The sequence below is a fragment of the Oncorhynchus clarkii genome, chromosome 8 (assembly GCF_045791955.1).
Source record: "Oncorhynchus clarkii lewisi isolate Uvic-CL-2024 chromosome 8, UVic_Ocla_1.0, whole genome shotgun sequence".
NCBI classification, from domain to species: domain Eukaryota; kingdom Metazoa; phylum Chordata; class Actinopteri; order Salmoniformes; family Salmonidae; genus Oncorhynchus; species Oncorhynchus clarkii.
In genome coordinates, this window is record NC_092154.1 from 25,437,264 (window position 1) to 25,456,497 (window position 19,234).

Below are 19,234 nucleotides of genomic sequence, written 5' to 3' on the forward strand. Positions count from 1 at the left end.
ATAGATGGGCTTGTAGCAGCCATTTAGTTCCCATGTGTTTGTTCTGCTGTACCATAATGGAGCATAAGAGGTTCTCTTCCTCACACGACCATCCATTTCAACACAATGGCACATTAACACAATGCAGGGCTGCCCGGTTGGCCAGGAGGGAGATGTACTATTGCCAAGCCAGTGTTTAACGAGCGCTGGCTCTGACTAGGATTAAAAGGCAACGCTGCGTGATACAGGCTTCATTAACGTAAACAAGGCCTGTTAAAACTCACCTCCCTCCTGTGTAGAGGAGAGGACTACGCCCACGTTAGAAAGATGGACCAGGGGAGTGGGCCAGCCTGGCTAGGTAACTCTGTTCTTCTTGAGCAGTGGTGTCATGGTTTAATTCATACTTAACAAAAAATATAAACGCAACATGTAAAGTGTTGGTCCCATGTTTCATGAGCTGAAATAAAAGATCCCAGAAATGTTGTGCAGAAATGTGTTTGTATCCCTGTTAGTGAGCATTTCTACTTTGCCAAGGTAATCCATTAATCCTGACAGGTGTAGTATATCAAGAAGCTGATTAAACAGCATGATCATTACACAGGTGCACCTTGTGCTGGGGACAATAAAAGGCCACTCTAAAATGTGCAGTTTTGTCACACAACAGAATGCCACAGACATCTCAAGTTTTGAGGGAGCGTGCAATTGGCATGCTGTCTGCAGGAATGTCCACCAGAGCTGCTGCAAGAAAATGTAATGTTCCTTTCTCTACCATGTGGAGGTCCTGGGCTGCCTCCAACGTCGTTTTAGAGAAGTATGTCTAACCGGCCTCAAAACCGCAGACCACGTGTAACCACGTCAGCCCAGGACCTCCACATCTGGCTTCTTCACCTGTGGGCTCGTCTGAGACCAGCCACCCAGACAGCTGATGAAACTGAAGAGTATTTCTGCCTGTAATAAAGCCCCCTTGAGAGGAAAAACTCATTCTGATTGGCTGGCCCTGGCTACCAAGGGGGTCAGCCTGGCTCCCAAGTGGGTGGGGCTATGCCCTCCCATGGCTGCACCAATGCCCATTGATTTCAATTGAATGATTTCCTTATTTGAAATGTAACTCAGTAAAATCGTTGAAATGGATGCGTTTATATTTTTGTTCAGTATTAGGTGTATTAGGGCTGGGTTTGAACAAAAGTCTGCAACCCCTAATGTACCAGCTCTGCCCAGCCCATCCTACCTGCTGTGGGCCCTGCAGCCTCTGTTGCAGCTGTAACCTCAGCTGGTTAGGTGGCAGTCGGAGCTGGTTGGCAACGCCAGGCGCTCTGCCCATTCCCACGGGGAAGGCCCCCCTGGGTGCCCCAAAGACCCCCATACCCTGCCCCATCTCTCGAGGGAACTGGGCAGGGGCGCCAGTGCTGAACTGAGAGGGGTAGCCAGGCAGCTTTGGGTCCATGGAGATGGGAGTGGCGGCAGGGGGCTGGGAGGGAAACCGTTGAGGGGTGGGGTCAAAGCAGCCGCCCTAGGGAGAGGAATGGATAGTGTCAATACTGGGTTAATTACAGTCCAACAAACTCTCCAGGACCAAACGAATCATTACGTGAAGCATGTATCGATGATTGCACTACTGTTCTGGAGAGTAATGATTCTGTGGTGCTTTGGACAGGAATTTAAATTCCCTATATTTAGCTCTCATTCAGCTCTGCAGTGTAGTAGAATCAGGTTGTATGACAGTGCCTGTCCTCTTATATAGATAACACTTGAAGAATGCTAATGTAATCTACTATCATTCTCCTCCTCCTGTGATCTCACCTGTACCAGCTTGTCGATGCCCAGGGCTCGGTCCAGCTCTGCCAGCTCGCTTTCGTCCGTCCCACTCAGGAAGGACACCAGCTGGTCCAGGAGGGCCTTCTCATCGTTACGACCCTCTGGGGTGGTGGGGGGGCACAACAGCTGGTCCAGCGGGCACGGGACACACTGCCTGCTCCACACACAGGGGGAGTCAGGAACATGGGAATCTGTGCATTCAATGTAATGATGTGGAAGGTTTGGTTCTGTGTGCGTGTGAATTGGAATGTGAGCAATGAGGAATGTATGTGTCTGTGTGTCCACAAAGAAGTACTATACTCACTCCTGAGGGGAGGCCAGAGAGGCTTGCACAGGGTTTCCCATGCCTCCATCAAAGGACAGAGAGTCAGTCAGGGCCAGGGGCCGGAACTGCTGAGAGTCCGTCTCCATCTTAGACAACCCTGAAAGACAGCACACACAACTCTTAATGAACCCCCATAACACATAGATTCCATATTTTTCTGTAATCATTATGTAATTTCTAACTATTTTCGGAAATGCCCTATAGATATTTAACTGAGGATTGTTTGATATGAGCATATTCTAGTTCATACCGGTGTTGGAGTTGAACGAGTTCATGAGTCCAGGCTCTGTGTAGGGGCTGCTGCTGTCTTTCGGTGTCTGGAATGGCTCCCCTTGTCCCTGTCCCTGGCTGGGGGTGGTGGGGCTGCAGAAGTCAAAGTGTGACTGGTTCTGCAGGCTGGAGGAGCCATCCGTGAGCTCTGCACAGACACAAACAGACACACGGTCAGGATCAGTCCTTTCCTGGGTGGCCACGCGTAAAATGAAGACAGGCAGCATACAGTGGGGTGACCCACTATGGTGACCCCTCACCCTTGACCCCCCCTAATCCCTGCTGTACCTCGGCTTGGTGTTCCGGGAGGCTCCCTCTTCACGTTCATGGCTCTGGGTACGTTGGCCTCGCTGGGCTGGAGTAGGGTAGGGGATTGAAGCTGGTTCTGGGGTTGGAGATGGGTAGGGGACTGGAAAGGGGATTGAAGCTGGTTCTGGGGTTGGAGATGGGTAGTGGACTGGAGAGGGGACTGAAGATGGTTCTGAGGCTGGACCTGAGTAGGGGACTGAAGTTGGGGTTGAGGTTGGGAGGGGGACTGAAGCCGAGGCTGTGGAGGTGACTGGAGCCGAGGTTGAGGTTGGGTCTGGGGGCTATGGGACGACAGGGCCTGAGGGTCACCCTTCTCCTTGCTGCCCTGCTTGGCCCCAGCGGGGCCCCTGAGGGTGGGCAGCAGCTGGCTGAGAGGGTCCAGGTCAGCAGGTCCACTGGGGAACTAAGAGAGAGGGAGTGGGGCAAAGAGGAAAGTACGGGAAGGGGGGGAGAAAGGAACAGGGAGAGAAAGCAAAGGTCAAATAACTTCAAAGGCTGCCGCTGGAAGCTCTGTGCTGGGGAGAGACAAAGTCCTAGAGGGGCCACAAATGAACACAACTAGATCCTGATATAAGAGGGCAGTGAGGGAGTGTTACTATGCGCTCAACGTAAATAGAACAAATACAGCAGCGAATCACATGCTCCCTTTAGAAGGCAGCAGCAGCATGCACTCAGGCAGCCCGCCAGCAAGGCACTCTCACGTTCCATCACGTTCCAGACACTTTGACAACTACAACAACAGGGATATCCAGAGTTACATATCCAAAGTCCCCAATTCTAACCCCCGGCCCCAACCCTAAAACCTAACCCTATTCCTAACCTTAACCTTAACCCCAAACTTAAACTGTCTGAAAGTTCAGCATGTCTGGGACAGGATCTTGCCAATTCTGGATACTACTAGCACTGTGTATGAGGGGAGTAGGGCTGCAGACAATACCGGGTCTCTGGGCGGTCTGCTGTCTGCAGGGCCGGGTTTGGGTTTGGGGCTGGCGCAGGCTGCAGCACAGGGCGTAGTTTCCCCGGTGGCCCTCTTCTCAGTCTTGACCCGGACCGTCTGCAGGCTGAGAGCGGCCGGAGGGGGCAGGTCTCTCAAGTCCTTCTCATCCGTGTCCAGCAGGAAGCGCAGCAGCTGGTGGTCCTGGGGGGTGGTGGGGGGTCCGTTGGGGTTGGCGGTGGCAGGGCTAGCAGGAGGCTCCTTCTTGATCTCAGACTCCTTGCTGTTGCCGCCCTCGGCCGGGCTGCTGTCCTGCAGGAGGCGGTGGAGGATCTTGTGGCGCTCCGTCAGCGTGCTGTGGGAGGCCGGGCACTGAGGGGTGGAGGTGAGTGTGTTGGGGTGGGTGTTAGGAGCGGTGTTGTTGGGGTCCCCAGGCGGCCCCACTCTGCCATTGTCCAGGAGCTGGTTGAGTTTGGAGTTACCCCCCATGTACTCTCCTCCCCCACCTCCTCCTTTTCCCTCAGGGGGCTTGGCGGGGGGAGGGCGCGTTGGGGAGCTGGTGGGGGTGCTGGCCTTCCTCTGAGGTAGAGGGGAGGGCAGAGAGAAACCCAGGGGTGTCCCTGCTCCACCGTCCCCACCAGAGTGCTGCCTGCTGAGGATTCCACCGCTCCCACCACCACCTCCACCTCCTAAGGCCCCTGCTGGAGAGTGCAGGCCAGGGGTGGAAGGGGAGAAGGGGTTCCCTGGGACGCGCGGGCTGCCGCCCAGCCCCGGGCTGCCCCTGGGGGGCCTGGGCGACATGAATGAGGTAGGGATGGCTGTGAGGGGGCTGCCCAGGGGTGAGGGGCTGTTGACCTGCTGAGGACACAACCGGTTGGGCGTCAGGTACCCTGCTGAATGGCTGGTGGGTGTGGTGGTGCCGGAGCTGTTTCCGTTGTTGAGATGGAGGCTTGAGGTGGGGCCTGGGGCTTGACTGGCCTCGATGCCCGTGGGTAGGGCAGGGGAACAGGGAGGGTGGGAGGAAGCAGGGCTCCCATGGGTCAGTAGAAGGCTGGAGTTAGTGTTTTCCTGAGAGCTAGCAGTGTTGTGTTCCCTACAAGAGAAGGAAAACATGAGTAAAACATCAGCTGGGTGAGAGAAATATTCTGGAAAAAGTACTGTTTGTTTATATCATTGGCACAAAAACACATTCCCATCAGCCTATACAATCCTATAAAATTCCTACCCTTGCAACCATCGTTGATGGGCAATAAAGTAATCAATTCTACTTGTTCCACATGACCTGCCCGTGTGTGTGTTCTCCGTGCCTGCTCGGTTGTGTGTGTTACCTGTCAATAGTGTGAATGCCCATGATGAAGGGCTGAACGTCGGATTTGGGGGGGCAGCAGAACTTGCAGCGGGTCTGAGCGCTGAGGGGGGTCCCGTCGCTCAGATTGAATTGATAAAGAGGACTGATGGCCGTGCCATGGGTCATCACTGACAACACGCACAAACAGAAATTAGCCTACTTATCATTGTGGCTTACTTTTAAGGAGAAAAAACATATGTTTTTGCAATGGTACCACACTGTACTTTGTTATTACAGTTTCATTATTGAGAAAAGTGCAGAAAGATTCTTTCCCCTCTCCCCCCTACTCTTCCTCATCCTCCACTTCTTTCCCCCTCCCCCTCTCCTCACCCTCGTGGAGCAGCTTCTTGGCGTGGGAGGGTTCTTTCCCCTGTGGCTGGAAGAATGCGTAGATGCACTTCCTGACCAGGTCCTCCCAGCCTGGTCGCCCCGTCGCCCGCAGAGCACTGGTCTCTATGGAGATGATTTTCCCTGGAGATAAACATACACACACACACACACAAAAAACACACATCTGTAACCAGAGATACTAAGGCTCGGTGATGAAACCCAGATGGAGTTACATTATGAGGTCAGAGTTAGAGCTCCACAATGATACAAAATACATATTGTTTTTGCCACATTGTGGACCACTCAAAGTGAGTTTTGAGTCACTCAGATGTAAATGGCAGCAGTAGTGAGAGCTGAAACCCTGTCCTTTTCTTTCATCTCTAGGTAGGTTTACCAACAGGCCTGCTTATTGTGCAACGCTCTAGTTAGTCCACCTTCTGGAGCAACACTCTCTAGTTAGTCCACCTTCTGGAGCAACACTCTCTAGTTAGTCCACCTTCTGGAGCAACACTAGTTAGTCCACCTTCTGGAGCAACACTCTAGTTAGTCCACCTTCTGGAGCAACACTCTAGTTAGTCCACCTTCTGGAGCAACACTCTAGTTAGTTCACCTTCTGGAGCATACCACCCTGCATACCACTGCTGGCTTGCTTCTGAAGATAAGCAGGGTTGGTCCTGGTCAGTTCCTGGATGGAAGACCAGATGCTGCTGGAAGTGGTGTTGAAGGGCCAGTAGGAGGCACTCTTTCCTCTGGTCTAAAAAAATATCCCAATGCCCCAGGGTGCCGTCTTTCGGATGGGACGTTAAACGGGTGTCCTGACTCTCTGAGGTCATTAAAGATCCCATGGCACTTGTTGTAAGAGTAGGGGTGTTAACCCCGGTGTCCTGGCTAAATTCCCAATCTGGCCCTCAAACCATCACGGTCACCTAATAATCCCCAGTTGACAATTGGCTCATTAATCCCCTGTAACTATTCCCCAGGTCGTTGCTGCAAATGAGAACACTCTAGTTAGTTCACCTTCTGGAGCAACACTTTCTAGTTATTCCACCTTCTGGAGCAACACTCTCTAGTTAGTTCACCTTCAGGAGCAACACTCTCTAGTTAGTCCACCTTCTGGAGCAACACTCTCTAGTTAGTCCACCTTTTGGAGCAACACTCTAGTTAGTCAACCTTCTGGAGCAACACTCTCTAGTTAGTTCACCTTCTGGCACAAAAAGAAAGCTCTCTAATCCACACATTGGAGTGTGTGCGTATGGAGTGTTTGTGTGCCAACAGCAGTTGCGATGTAAAAGGTGATAGGTCAGGGGTTAATACCTGTGGGATCCTGTTTGGTGATGAAGGACTCAGTGCTGATAGCGGGGAGCTGCTGGGGGCGAGGCATCCGACAGGCTATGCAGATCAGGCAGGTCTGCAGGTCTGGGCACAACACCAATCAAAGGTCAGAGTTAAGACTCTGACAGGTGTGTGTGTGTGTGTGTGTGTTCATTGTAATACACAGGGCGTCACTATGTCGAACTCTATCCCTCCAATATGGCTCAGGGCTAGCTAGGAGGACAAGGTAAAGACCAGTGTTCTCATGTCGCTGCTGCACCTTTTTCAATGTGTATGTAAACGTCGGTGTGCAGAAGTGGCATGTATCTGTGCATCTAGCTGTGTTCATGTGTATATATGTATGCGTCTGTGAGTGTACATGCGTGTCTGTGTGGGAGTATATACAGTGGGGAGAACAAGTATTTGATACCCTGCCAATTATGCAGGTTTTCCTACTTACAAAGCATGTAGAGGTCTGTATTTTTTATCATAGGTACACTTTAACTGTGAGAGACGGAATCTAAAACAAAAATCCAGAAAATCACATTGTATGATTTTTAAGTAAGTAATTTGCATTTTATTGCATGACATACGTATTTGACACATCAGAAAAGCAGAACTTAATATTTGGTACAGAAACCTTTGTTTGCAATTACAGAGATCATACGTTTCCTGTAGTTCTTGACCAGGTTTGCACACACTGCAGCAGGGATTTTGGCCCACTCCTCCATACAGACCTTCTCCAGATCCTTCAGGTTTCGCTGTCGCTGGGCAATACGGACTTTCAGCTCCCTCCAAAGATTTTCTATTGGGTTCAGGTCTGGAGACTGGCTAGGCCACTCCAGGACCTTGAGATGCTTCTTACGGAGCCACTCCTTAGTTGCCCTGGCTGTGTGTTTCGGGTCGTTGTCATGCTGGAAGACCCAGCCACGACCCATCTTCAATGCTCTTACTGAGGGAAGGAGGTTGTTGGCCAAGATCTCGCGATACATGGCCCCATCCATCCTCCCCTCAATACAGTGCAGTCGTCCTGTCCCCTTTGCAGAAAAGCATCACCAAAGAATGATGTTTCCACCTCCATGCTTCACGGTTGGGATGGTGTTCTTGGGGTTGTACTCATCCTTCTTCTTCCTCCAAACACGGCGAGTGGAGTTTAGACCACATGACCACATGACCCTCTCCCATTCCTCCTCTGGATCATCCAGATGGTCATTGGCAAACTTCAGACGGGCCTGGAAATGCGCTGGCTTGAGAAGGGGGACCTTGCGTGTGCTGCAGGATTTTAATCCATGACGGCGTAGTGTGTTACTAATGGTTTTCTTTGAGACTGTGTTCCCAGCTCTCTTCAGGTCATTGACCAGGTCCTGCCGTGTAGTTCTGGGCTGATCCCTCACCTTCCTCATGATCATTGATGCCCCACGAGGTGAGATCTTACATGGAGCCCCAGACCGAGGGTGATTGACCGTCATCTTGAACTTCTTCCATTTTTTTATAATTGCGCCAACAGTTGTTGCCTTCTCACCAAGCTGCTTGCCTATTGTCCTGTAGCCCATCCCAGCCTTGTGCAGGTCTACAATTTAATCCCTGATGTACTTACACAGCTCTCTGGTCTTGGCCATTGCGGAGAGGTTGGAGTCTGTTTGATTGAGTGTGTGGACAGGTGTCTTTTATACAGGTAACGAGTTCAAACAGGTGCAGTTAATACAGGTAATGAGTGGAGAACAGGAGGGCTTCTTAAAGAAAAACTAACAGGTCTGTGAGAGCCGGAATTCTTACTGGTTGGTAGGTGATCAAATACTTATGTCATGCAATAAAATGCTAATTAATTACTTAAAAAATCATACAATGTGATTTTCTGGATTTTTGTTTTAGATTCCGTCTCTCACAGTTGAAGTGTACCTATGATAAATATTACAGACCTCTACATGCTTTGTAAGTAGGAAAATCGGCAAAATCGGCAGTGTATCAAATACTTGTTCTCCCCACTGTATGTATGTGTGTGTGTGTGTGTGTGTGTGTACTCACCATCTCCCTCGTCCTGCATGGCTTTGGGCTGGGAGACAGTAAAACACTGCATGATGTCGTACTGCTGCCGTGCCTCCTGGTTCTCGGAGTCCACCTCGTCAGGGGGCCTCTTCAGCATCCGACAGCTAAACGTGTGACTGTTCCTCCAGCCCTGTTCCTGGGGCCACGGCACCCCGTTGACTACACACACACACACACAAACCCACAAGTAACGGTATAGACACACACACACAAATCATTAGGAACGGGGACACAGACAGGTAAACCAATGTGTGTGTGATGTAATAATAATGGCTTGAAAAGAGACAGGAATGACATATGGGGTAGAGAGACAGATACAAAATATATACAATATAGACAAGAGAAGAGGGGGGAGAGAATAAGCAAGACAGAGAACAGTAGTGAGTGACGACGTTTACATGTGCCCAGTATTCCGGATAGTAGCTAATATCCTGCTTAAGGTCTCATTCGGGAGAAGCTGTTTACATGCACCTTTGATATCCCGCTCTGGAGTATCCCTGTAGTCATGAATAAACAGAATATTCCTCATTTAAATTCCTATGGGTTAAATGGAATAGTAACTGAAATCTGGACACTGACTGTAGGCGTATAACCTCTCACCTGTAACACTGCGTAATAACCTATACTATTAACTCCTGCAGAATTGTGCATTTATTGCAGTAAAACGATACAATATATACTTTAGTCTCGGGAACAGGAGTGTAGAAATATGATTTCTTTCTTTCAGCATCTCTTGAGAAAATGCAAATGTGCATGTAATGTGTTATCTTTGACACTGTTATGCGAGCAGACGGTATTTTAACCATACACAATATGCAGCCAAGACGAACTGAAGTCTTATCAGAAACGTGTTTAATCATTTTCTCAGCTTTTCATTTCCTTAAAACAGGTCAAACCGATGACATTTGGACATTTTGCACATGTTCAATATTTCCACTGTTTTGGAGTTAGTTTTCCTCCTGGTCCCTAAACGAAACAGACAACTTTACCGGTGTTAACTAGATTGCTAATGCATTCTATCAATGTAAGACATTATTCTGGTGAGCACTACTTTATTTAGTCTTCTGGGGCAACAAGTTATGACAGAAGAGAAGCTGCATATATCTAACTATAGTTGGCAAACAAATGGCCTTACCAAATGTCAGAAAGTATAAGCAAAAACTTTTGAATTTGAATTATAGTAAATTAATTATAGTAAATTAATTATAGTAGGCAAAATTATTATGGTGGATTGAACTGTTTGAAGTGATTTGTTTGACAGTCAGATGAAAACATCATCAAACAACACCAATGATACGCAAAACTGAGTCTGCGCAGACCACAAAAACAACAATAAACAGGATACGATTTTTACATCCCACAGTATCCCGTCTTAGATCAGCATGTCCCAGGCATCTTATCTGGGTTTCTCATAACTAGGATACAAGCTTTTTAGGGTTATTGTAAACGGGATATGACATTTATATGAGTCAACTCAAAAACAGAATACTTAATAATAACGGGATATTGGTGTGCATGTAAACGCGGTCACTATGTAGTGAGAGTTTAAGCTGAAGACAGGCAGGTAGATAGTAGCTAGTTGACCTGTCCATCTCTGCTGACATTAACCCATCTTGTCTGGCCTGGCCTATATAGAGAGGAATTACTAGGGGCTTCACGAGACACAGACCCTTTCATGTCTCCTGGTTACTATGCTCTTATAGCTGTCACGTGTTCTGGCTGCTTCATACTGCATGATACCATGCCTATAGCAGAGATTCCTCTCTTACCTCCTCTCTCCATCCTCTTTGTCTTTCTCTCTTACCCGTCTTCCCTCTATCATGTTCTTCTTCATCTCCTTTCCTTCCTTCCTCATCTCCTTTCTCTTGTCCTTGTCACACTGCTCGACTTCCTCTTCTTTCGACTTCTTCTCTTCCTTTCTACTTCTCTCTATTCCTCTGTCTGATCCCTCCCCCCTCTCTCTCGCCCTCCTCTCCTTCCTTCACCATCCTCTCTTCTCTCGTCCCCTCCCCTCCTCCTCTCCTGTCATCCTCACCGAGGCTCTTGGGCAGCAAGTTGCGGATGAACTCATTGTGGTCTCCCACGTGGAGGATGCTGTACACGCTGGAGGTCATCAGCTCTTCCTGGGCGTAACCTAGGTAACCCGTCACATTCTCTGACACAAACACGATCCGGCCCTCGCGGTTGACCACAAAGAAGAAGCCGTCCAGGGCCTGGCCCGAAACAGAGGGAGGGACAAAAGAGGAGTGAAACAGACACCTCCGGAGGAAGGGGAACACACAAAGAGAGCAGGGGGACTTCAGCCTTTCTCTCTCTCTCACAGCCCCAGCCTCAGCCAGGGGGAAAGTGTGCCAGGAACTAACGTGGAAAGCATAATGACACTGGGCCTCACTGGGAAACTAAGTCCTGGGAACCATACAGAGTCACTGAATCACTCTGGACAAAACAGAGAAAATACTGAAGACAGAGAGATTAGAACAAAATTTCAGTTGTCCCCGAAAATGGCATTTTTACACAAAAAATACACACAACTAACTTTATGTAAATTTACTGTGAGCAGATGCACTCTAATTACTATGCATTCATTTACCAATGAGCAACCAAAAATATGATTATATTTTCATGAAAGAGTACCTGTGCTTAGAAAGCAGCATGACTAAATGATCCAATCAATGGATAAGTTGATACTTCCTGTGTCTGTCACTGAAATTCAAATTCAACCAAGCTTTATTGTTTCACTCACCTCGAGCAGCAGCGGCCCCAGAGCCTCTTTCTCCACCATGCCCTGACTTCTGGACGAAATGTCACTCCTCTGCACCTTGTCCTCTGGTGATATTAGAGACGCTTTCTCTGCAGGGGACAAACACACACAGAGATCTTAGGAACAGTAAAAAAAAAAAGGGGGGGAGGGGGACTGAACTCAGGGTGATCAGCCATCGCTAGCACACATGTTTAGTCTTCTTTATTTTACTGACATCAAACATTACACAGGCATTATGCAATTACTTAGCAATTCCAAGTAATAACTCTTATACAGCTTGTTACATAAGTTATTCCCCGCATAATGACTGTATTTCATACAGAATAATGAACATTGTGGACTTCTGCTGAATTGTGTTCTGATGACATCAGCCCGATCAAAGGGTTAGGGGGAATCAACGCAACACATGACTACAGCACACTGTAAATCTACTGTACTGTTACTGTACAGCAGCAGAAGCCAACAACTGGAAGTTTGAGTGAAACAGCCTGTTTATTCTGGCATGGACACCAACAAATACTGCTTTGAGGAGTACTTATAATTAAACCATGTACTGTAGATGCATATCTACAATGTCAAAAACTCTTAAAAAGCTATTCAACAATGACCCAAATCTCTTCTTGGACCTGGTGTATTGATCTTACAGTTTCAGTCAAGGTTGTAAGAGAGTGATGTGGAGAATGGGAGGGAGGGAACCACGGAGGAGGAGAGAGAGGAATAGTGGAACTGTGGATTGTCCACTGATAAATGTTTTTTCTCTTCCTGATCAATGAGCTGATGATAGGCTGCTGAGGTTCTGGCGGGGACAGACAGACAGAGAGAGAGAGAGACAGAGACAGAGAGAGAGAGAAAGACAGACAGAGAGAGAGAGAGACAGAGACAGAGAGAGAGAGAAAGAGAGAGCGAGCGAGAGCGAGAGAGATGCCTGAGGCTAGCAGGGTAGAACACAGTACAGATACAGAGGACTGTACTGAGCTGGATCGGAGAGAGAGAAGGAGAGAGATAGGTGCTGGACAATCCATCACGTCATTACTATACTGTAGGCCTGACTCCTTCTCTCCTCACTCACTGGGCTCATTGCCATGGTAGCAGTCTTGGCCCGGTCTTTGACCCCTGAACCGGTCACGATGGGTGGGATGTCAGCACACAGAGCTCACTATACTGACCTGTCCCCACCAAGTAAGCAAACAACCAAGAGCTAGAAGAGAGGCCAGGGAAGAGATGAGAGGAGAGAGAGATACTATAAAGAGAGGAAGGAAAAGGAGAGGAAAAGAGGAAGAGAGAAACAGAGGTACTTTCTCCTTTATCCCCGACCGGTCTCTCTTATCCTGGGAGAAAAAAAAACAGGAGTGTATATTTATCAAGCACGGTCTGGCTGGTGGCCAGGTCTTAAAATAAGGGTGGCGAGTGAGCACATCACTGTGAATTACACTCTGTATTCCAGGAGGCCAAGAAATGAAACCAAAAACACAAAGCCGTGATTAGGTTATTGACAAAACAACCAGGGCTGGGTGAGGACTTTACTGCCTGAGACATTAATATCCTGCAGCGGGCCTGCCTGTTGGGACACTTGCTGCTCTACTGCTCAACTACACTGCTGTATCACTAGATAGCTACTGTACCACTGTTTAAACCAGAGCAGGGTTTAACTTCACAAAATAATAAGATGTTCATCAACTGCACATCTTTAGCAACTGCACATATTAAGTTTGCAAATGCATACTGAAAATGTATATTTACAAGGCAAGTCCATTTGTTTGGAATTGGTCTGGCTTAGAGACATGTGTATTTTTCTCCTGTAGAGGATGTTATTTTCTTCCCTAAAATACATAGTTAAGTAACCCATACAGATGTAAGATCTTAATTTGATCACCCTGTTGCAGGAGAACTTTCTTGAATTCGGGAATTATTTTAACTTAGTGTATTTGAGGTTCAAAGGGTAAGAAGCATAAATGTAACCACATGCAACATATAGATTAGCATTAATATACACTCCAAAAGTACCAATTCAAAGTCCCAATGTTTTGTTATTACATAAAACCGATCAGAATTCTGCAGAATAACGGAAGTCATGTCGGAAAATGTTTTTCCCGGGGTGTGATGTAATATGGAGGACCCGGGCATGCCAGCCTATTTCCTATAATGTAAACTCCAACAGAAATAAATTTAAATGTATAACTTTAAATGAATCCAAACTGTTCGCACTCATGTCTACTGGTTTCAACTTACAAGCAAATACTTTATGAATGTATTGTTACATATCAACTTGCAAGGTTGCTAGCTCACTAGCCCACTAACTTTAGTCCTACCAGTATTAATAAATGTTAAAGTTATACTTATCTCAGCCAGCAAGCTAGCCAGCCAGCTAACGTTAGCTATTTAGCCAACTAGCTATTAGCCTAGCTAACCACCAAGCCAAAGCCCAACAACTGGAGACCAGCTAGAACACAACTAATAAAACAACTAAAACATAACCGCAGAAGAAAAGCAAAGTGAAGGCCTCAAGAGTGGCGCAGTGATCTAAGGCACTGCATCGCAGTGCTAGCTATGCCACTAGAGAACCTGGTTCAAGTCCAGGCTCTGTCGCAGCCGGCTGGACATGGGGCGGTGCACAATTGGCCCAGTGTCATCTGGGTTAGGGGAGGGTTTGGCCGGCAGGGATGTTCCTGTCCCATTGCGCACTAGTGACTCCTGTGGCGGGCTGGGCGCAATACACGCTGACACGATCGCCAATTGCTTCCACTGACACATTGGTGCGGCTGGCTTCCGGGTTAAGCGAGCGCTGTGTCAAGAAGCAGTACGGCTTAGCTGGGTTGTGTTTCGGAGGATGCACGGCTCTCGACCTTCGCCTCTCCCGAGTCAGTACGGGAGTTGCAGAGATGGGACAGGACTGTAACTACCAATTGGATACCATGAAATTGGGGAGAAAAATGGGTAAAAAAAATTATGATAAAAAAGCTAAACAAGAGCTTACAGATTGATGGCTGGGGCACATCCGATGAGTTAGCTACCAATGCGAGGGGAAGCTAGCACTGAGCCAAGGAAGTTACAAAACTCACGTAGCCTACTTCACAGAGAACATGCCAAAACAAAAATGATAACAGACAAGGTACTACACAAATAGAGCAAGCAGGTATGATTTTTTATTTCGTTTTTAGCCCACGGCAAGAAGGCATGCCGGTAGATAACACAGCCAAAGCCTATGACGAGCATGAGGATGCTAACGTTAGCAAGTTTGAGCTAGCTACCGAGCTAGCATACGAACTCGGTGGCACAGAGTAGATTCTCCATATGATGTTGAGAAATAGTGCAGTGGGTAGTTTCAAAGACATCTGGAAATACATTTATAAATATATAATAACTCCAAAATATAACTGTTTGTAGTTATAGGTATAGACCGTGACTACAACTAAGTTACTAAGTATTTGACCACACTGTAGTTACTCTGGTGAGTAAAAACACATGCTTCCTACCCTTTAAAAAGGCTTCTGAAGTTTGTTTTCACTTGGAAATTTCAGACTTGATTTTCCCTCACGAAAAATGTATCAACCCCTACAAAAATGGCCATTTATTATCATCCACCTAATAATTCCCATTTCCTCATGCTGCAGGATTATTTTCCTGCTGTAGCAAACTGGCTCAAATTAAGATCCTACATCTGTATGGTGTCTTCAGAGAGGCCAGGGTATGTCCTTGTCCGTCTTAGGATCAGATAGGAGAGGGGTGAAAGGGGAAGTGGAGGGACAGAGAGGGGGAAAGAGGTGAAAGAGGGGAGAGTTGCAAGAGAGAGATGTGAGAGACACAGAAGAGGGGAGTGCAGGCCTAGGGAGAGGGGGAGAGGAGGAGGGGAGAGCAGAGCAGTGTGTGTTCCTGTTTCTCTCTGTGTAGAAAGCGTAGGGGAAAGGGAAGCTGGGCTTTGCAAGAGGCCCTCTTGCACAAGGTCAAGGGGCAGGGAGCTCAGCCATTGGCTGCTTTCTCACACGCCCAACCCCCTCCCCCGCCTGAGCTCGCGAAACAAAAACAGAAGAGAAGGCCCTCTTCCAGAGTGATACATTGGCGAGGCCACTGGGCCCCTGACATCCTCATGTCATGGCTATGTCAGCTCTAAGTAGGCTTTATGTCACCTCTGCCACATCCTCTACCCTAGCTAGGCTCTTTCCTCATGCTGGGAGCAGAAGAAAAACAGGGGATCTCGTTCAAGAACTCCTTGAGCCATTCATAGGAGGAGGAGGAGAAAACACACACACACACACACACACACACACACACACACACACACACACACACACACACACACACACACACACACACACACACACACACACACACACACACACACACACACACACACACACACACAAATATTTCCCCTCATTTCACTGAGGCTGAAAGAGGGAAAATGGCACCTTCTGAGAGCCACCATTGCGTGTGCTAATTCTGGTGCAGGCAAGCAACCGCTGCTGTTTACTCTCACACTTCTACTCCACTGCGTCTCCCTGCCTGCCTGCTCAAGGCCAACACCAGTCCTCCCTCCTTTGGGCCTCCGGTACTACCCTATCCCAGATAGGAAATCAGGGTTGGAAGGAATATTCTAATTTACACCCAAGCCTGTTTGTGATGATGGAAATCATGGCCAGGAATAAGATGGGAATCAGGGCCAGGAATAAGCAGATGTTTGAGTGACATGTTAGGTAGCACTCTTAAAGGAAAAATCCACCCAGAAACTCACACGTTACATTTGGCATCATCATGATGATGTGGCAAGTCCCACTTTGCTTGCTGAAAGTTCAATATCTTAACTTGACTGCTGCCATTCAAAACATTGTGGGACTATATCAACAGTGGACTAAAGAATAGTGGCGTTTTCCTTTAAGGGCTGTGGTGTGTAGAGTATACAGTCACCTTCAAAATTATTGGCAACCTTGCAAAAGATTAGCAAAAATAATGAGCTATATTGTATGCTCTAAAATATATATATATATTATTTTATACTAACACAGTTTCTCAGAGAAAGATATTTTGTTTAACAAGTAATACCTTTTTTTTCTATTGGCACCCCTATTTTCAATAGTTTGTGCACCCTCCCCTTGAAAGGAAAACGATGCAGGCTTTATCTAAAATGTTTTAAGAAATTGGAGAACACATTGGGAGGGATCTTAGACCATTCCTCCATATAGAATCCTTCCAGATCCTTGATATCTGTCTCCCTGTGTTTCTGACCAAGTCGGAAGGTTAATGATACAATATCAAACTCATTTTAGTCCATTGAGTGCTAGAATAGAATTCTACAATCTAAATAGAATGCTAATTTGGACAGGCAGTGTCACATCCTTAACATTTGAGGAAAAGTTGTTACTGTAGATACATTTCGAGTATGATTGATTGTATGCAAACTTTCTGTGCAAAGCTAACTTTCATAACGAGCTTAGGTGATGCATAATCGTTTTCCTTTCTCTCTTTGTCAGTACTCGTTCTAAGCGTAACAGATGTGACCGTTATTGGCGCTTCATAACAGGATCATGGACTCACTAGAAAGCATCACTGCATAACGCGATCATGGAAAAACATTCATGCCCTTCATACCACTTTCGAAGTGCATTTATGTTAGCAAACAAGCTAGCAGGCAATCTATCTGTGCGATCTATTTTGGGTGATCTCACGTTCGCTTATGAACTGCAATCATGAGTTGTTCTGCTGCCTGGAGCATAGCATGTGATCACATCACATGGCATAATAAAGGTCTTAAAATAATACACATAATTAAGGTCTTAAAAATCCATAAGACACTTTTACCAGTCATGCTGAGTTTGTTTACTTCCCTGAGTAAGTACAGGTGTCCCCCAGTGAAAATATTTGTCTGTATCTGTTTGGTCTGCCCTGCGGTGTGACAGGTACTTTGCGCGCTTGTGAACTGCAGCTGTCAAGCCTGAGGTGATTTACGGTCTGACAAGAAATTTAGTCGAAAGTGCGAACCCTGTGCCGTTCACTGGTAGGTTACAATTCAATTAAACTTTTTTTTTTTAACCCTTTCACGTAATGAAAATGAAGAATAGTTTAACCCTTCATAGGAAAACGTCAAGCTATAAATAAAATTGTATGTCACATGCGCCGAATACAACAGACCTTACAGTGAAATGCTTAATTACAAGCCCGTAACCAACAATGCAGTTTAAAAAAAATACCTTAAAGTAACAAAGTAACAAATAATTAAAGAGCAGCAGTAAAATAACAATAGCGAGGCTATATACTGGGGGTACCGGTACAGAGTCAATGTGCAGGGTTTTGTCGTGCCCTCTTCACGACTGTCTTGGTGTGCTTGGACCATGTTAGTGTTGGTGATGTGGACACCAAGTAACTTGAAGCTCTCAACCTGCTCCACTACAGCCCCGTCGATGAGAATGGGGGCATGCTCGGTCCTCCTTTTCCTGTAGTCCACAATCATCTCCTTTGTCTTGATCACATTGAGGGAGGGGTTGTTGTCCTTGCACCACACGGTCGGGTCTCTGACCTCCTCCCTATAGGCTGTCTTGTCGTAGATCAGGCCTACCACTGTTGTCATCGGCAAACTTAATGATGGTGTTGGAGTCGTGCAGTCATGAGTGAACAGGGAGTACAGGAGATGACAAGGGATGAGTGAGGAATGAGTCCAGCTAGGCTTGGGTGGTATCCGGATTGTTACAGCTTCATACCGACCTTACCAGGATTTTCGGCAATATCGGCAATAAACACGAGGGCTGCTGTTTTCAAACCCACTAATCCGAAGGTTAGCAATGCTAACAAGCACATGTAAAATCTCTTAGAGAATGCTAACTAAATGCTAACGAGCGTAATGCATACATTTTATACAGTCTCTGACCTAAACTACAAAGTATGTCCAAAATGCTACTCCCAGTTTGCTGCATGGACAAAACAAATTAGACAGCAAGACTCTTGAGCCAGGAGGGGATTCTCTGATGTTACCAAGCTAAACTTGATTTTGAAATAAGCTAACCACTTAGCTAGATAGCTAACTAGCTACTAAATTAGCAAACCAAACAACCACCACATGACTGGGGACTACCGGTACGTTTTATTATGAAAAATTATGTGACAGGTGAAACAAAGAACGCCATCTTCTTTATCTTATTTCACATTGTTGACTGCAGGTATTTACTTAAAAAGTAGCTATAAATATTCAAATGTATAAAAATAAACTTCAAAATAAATTGTTTGAATGTTATTGACGGTATTGAAAAGCCATCTCGTGACTTGTTCCAAATACCCCGGTATACGGTATACAGCCCAAGCTTATTTCAAGTTAGCTCAAATAAACATGGAAAGGAAATGGGTGTTTCAATTCCGGAGACTAGGGTTAGAGGTGTATATATACAGTGCCTTGCGAAAGTATTCGGCCCCCTTGAACTTTGCGACCTTTTGCCACATTTCAGGCTTCAAACATAAAGATATAAAACTGTATTTTTTTGTGAAGAATCAACAACAAGTGGGACACAATCATGAAGTGGAACGACATTTATTGGATATTTCAAACTTTTTTAACAAATCAAAAACTGAAAAATTGGGCGTGCAAAATTATTCAGCCCCCTTAAGTTAATACTTTGTAGCGCCACCTTTTGCTGCGATTACAGCTGTAAGTCACTTGGGGTATGTCTCTATCAGTTTTGCACATCGAGAGACTGACATTTTTTCCCATTCCTCCTTGCAAAACAGCTCGAGCTCAGTGAGGTTGGATGGAGAGAATTTGTGAACAGCAGTTTTCAGTTCTTTCCACAGATTCTCGATTGGATTCAGGTCTGGACTTTGACTTAG

At 46.7% G+C, this 19,234-nt stretch overlaps 1 protein-coding gene across 4 annotated transcripts in view; it reads right to left on the reverse strand.

Moving 5' to 3' along the window:
• Positions 1-19,234, reverse strand: part of LOC139415175 (nuclear receptor coactivator 1-like) — a 102,980-nt gene that overhangs the window by 6,613 nt on the left and 77,133 nt on the right. For 2 of the 4 annotated variants that reach the window (XM_071163058.1, XM_071163057.1), the window contains exons 5-16: positions 11,411-11,517; positions 10,703-10,880; positions 8,647-8,826; positions 6,625-6,726; positions 5,311-5,451; positions 4,961-5,108; positions 3,636-4,725; positions 2,678-3,101; positions 2,370-2,537; positions 2,099-2,216; positions 1,780-1,948; positions 1,208-1,489 (exon numbers count right to left, since the gene is read on the reverse strand). In XM_071163058.1, the coding sequence (XP_071019159.1) occupies positions 1,208-1,489; positions 1,780-1,948; positions 2,099-2,216; positions 2,370-2,537; positions 2,678-3,101; positions 3,636-4,725; positions 4,961-5,108; positions 5,311-5,451; positions 6,625-6,726; positions 8,647-8,826; positions 10,703-10,880; positions 11,411-11,517 (3,107 nt within the window). Of the gene's footprint in view, positions 1-1,207; positions 1,490-1,779; positions 1,952-2,098; positions 2,217-2,369; positions 2,538-2,677; positions 3,102-3,635; positions 4,726-4,960; positions 5,109-5,310; positions 5,452-6,624; positions 6,727-8,646; positions 8,827-10,471; positions 10,624-10,702; positions 10,881-11,410; positions 11,518-19,234 lie in introns of those variants that run through there. The other 2 variants (XM_071163056.1, XM_071163059.1) reach the window with 2 other exon arrangements.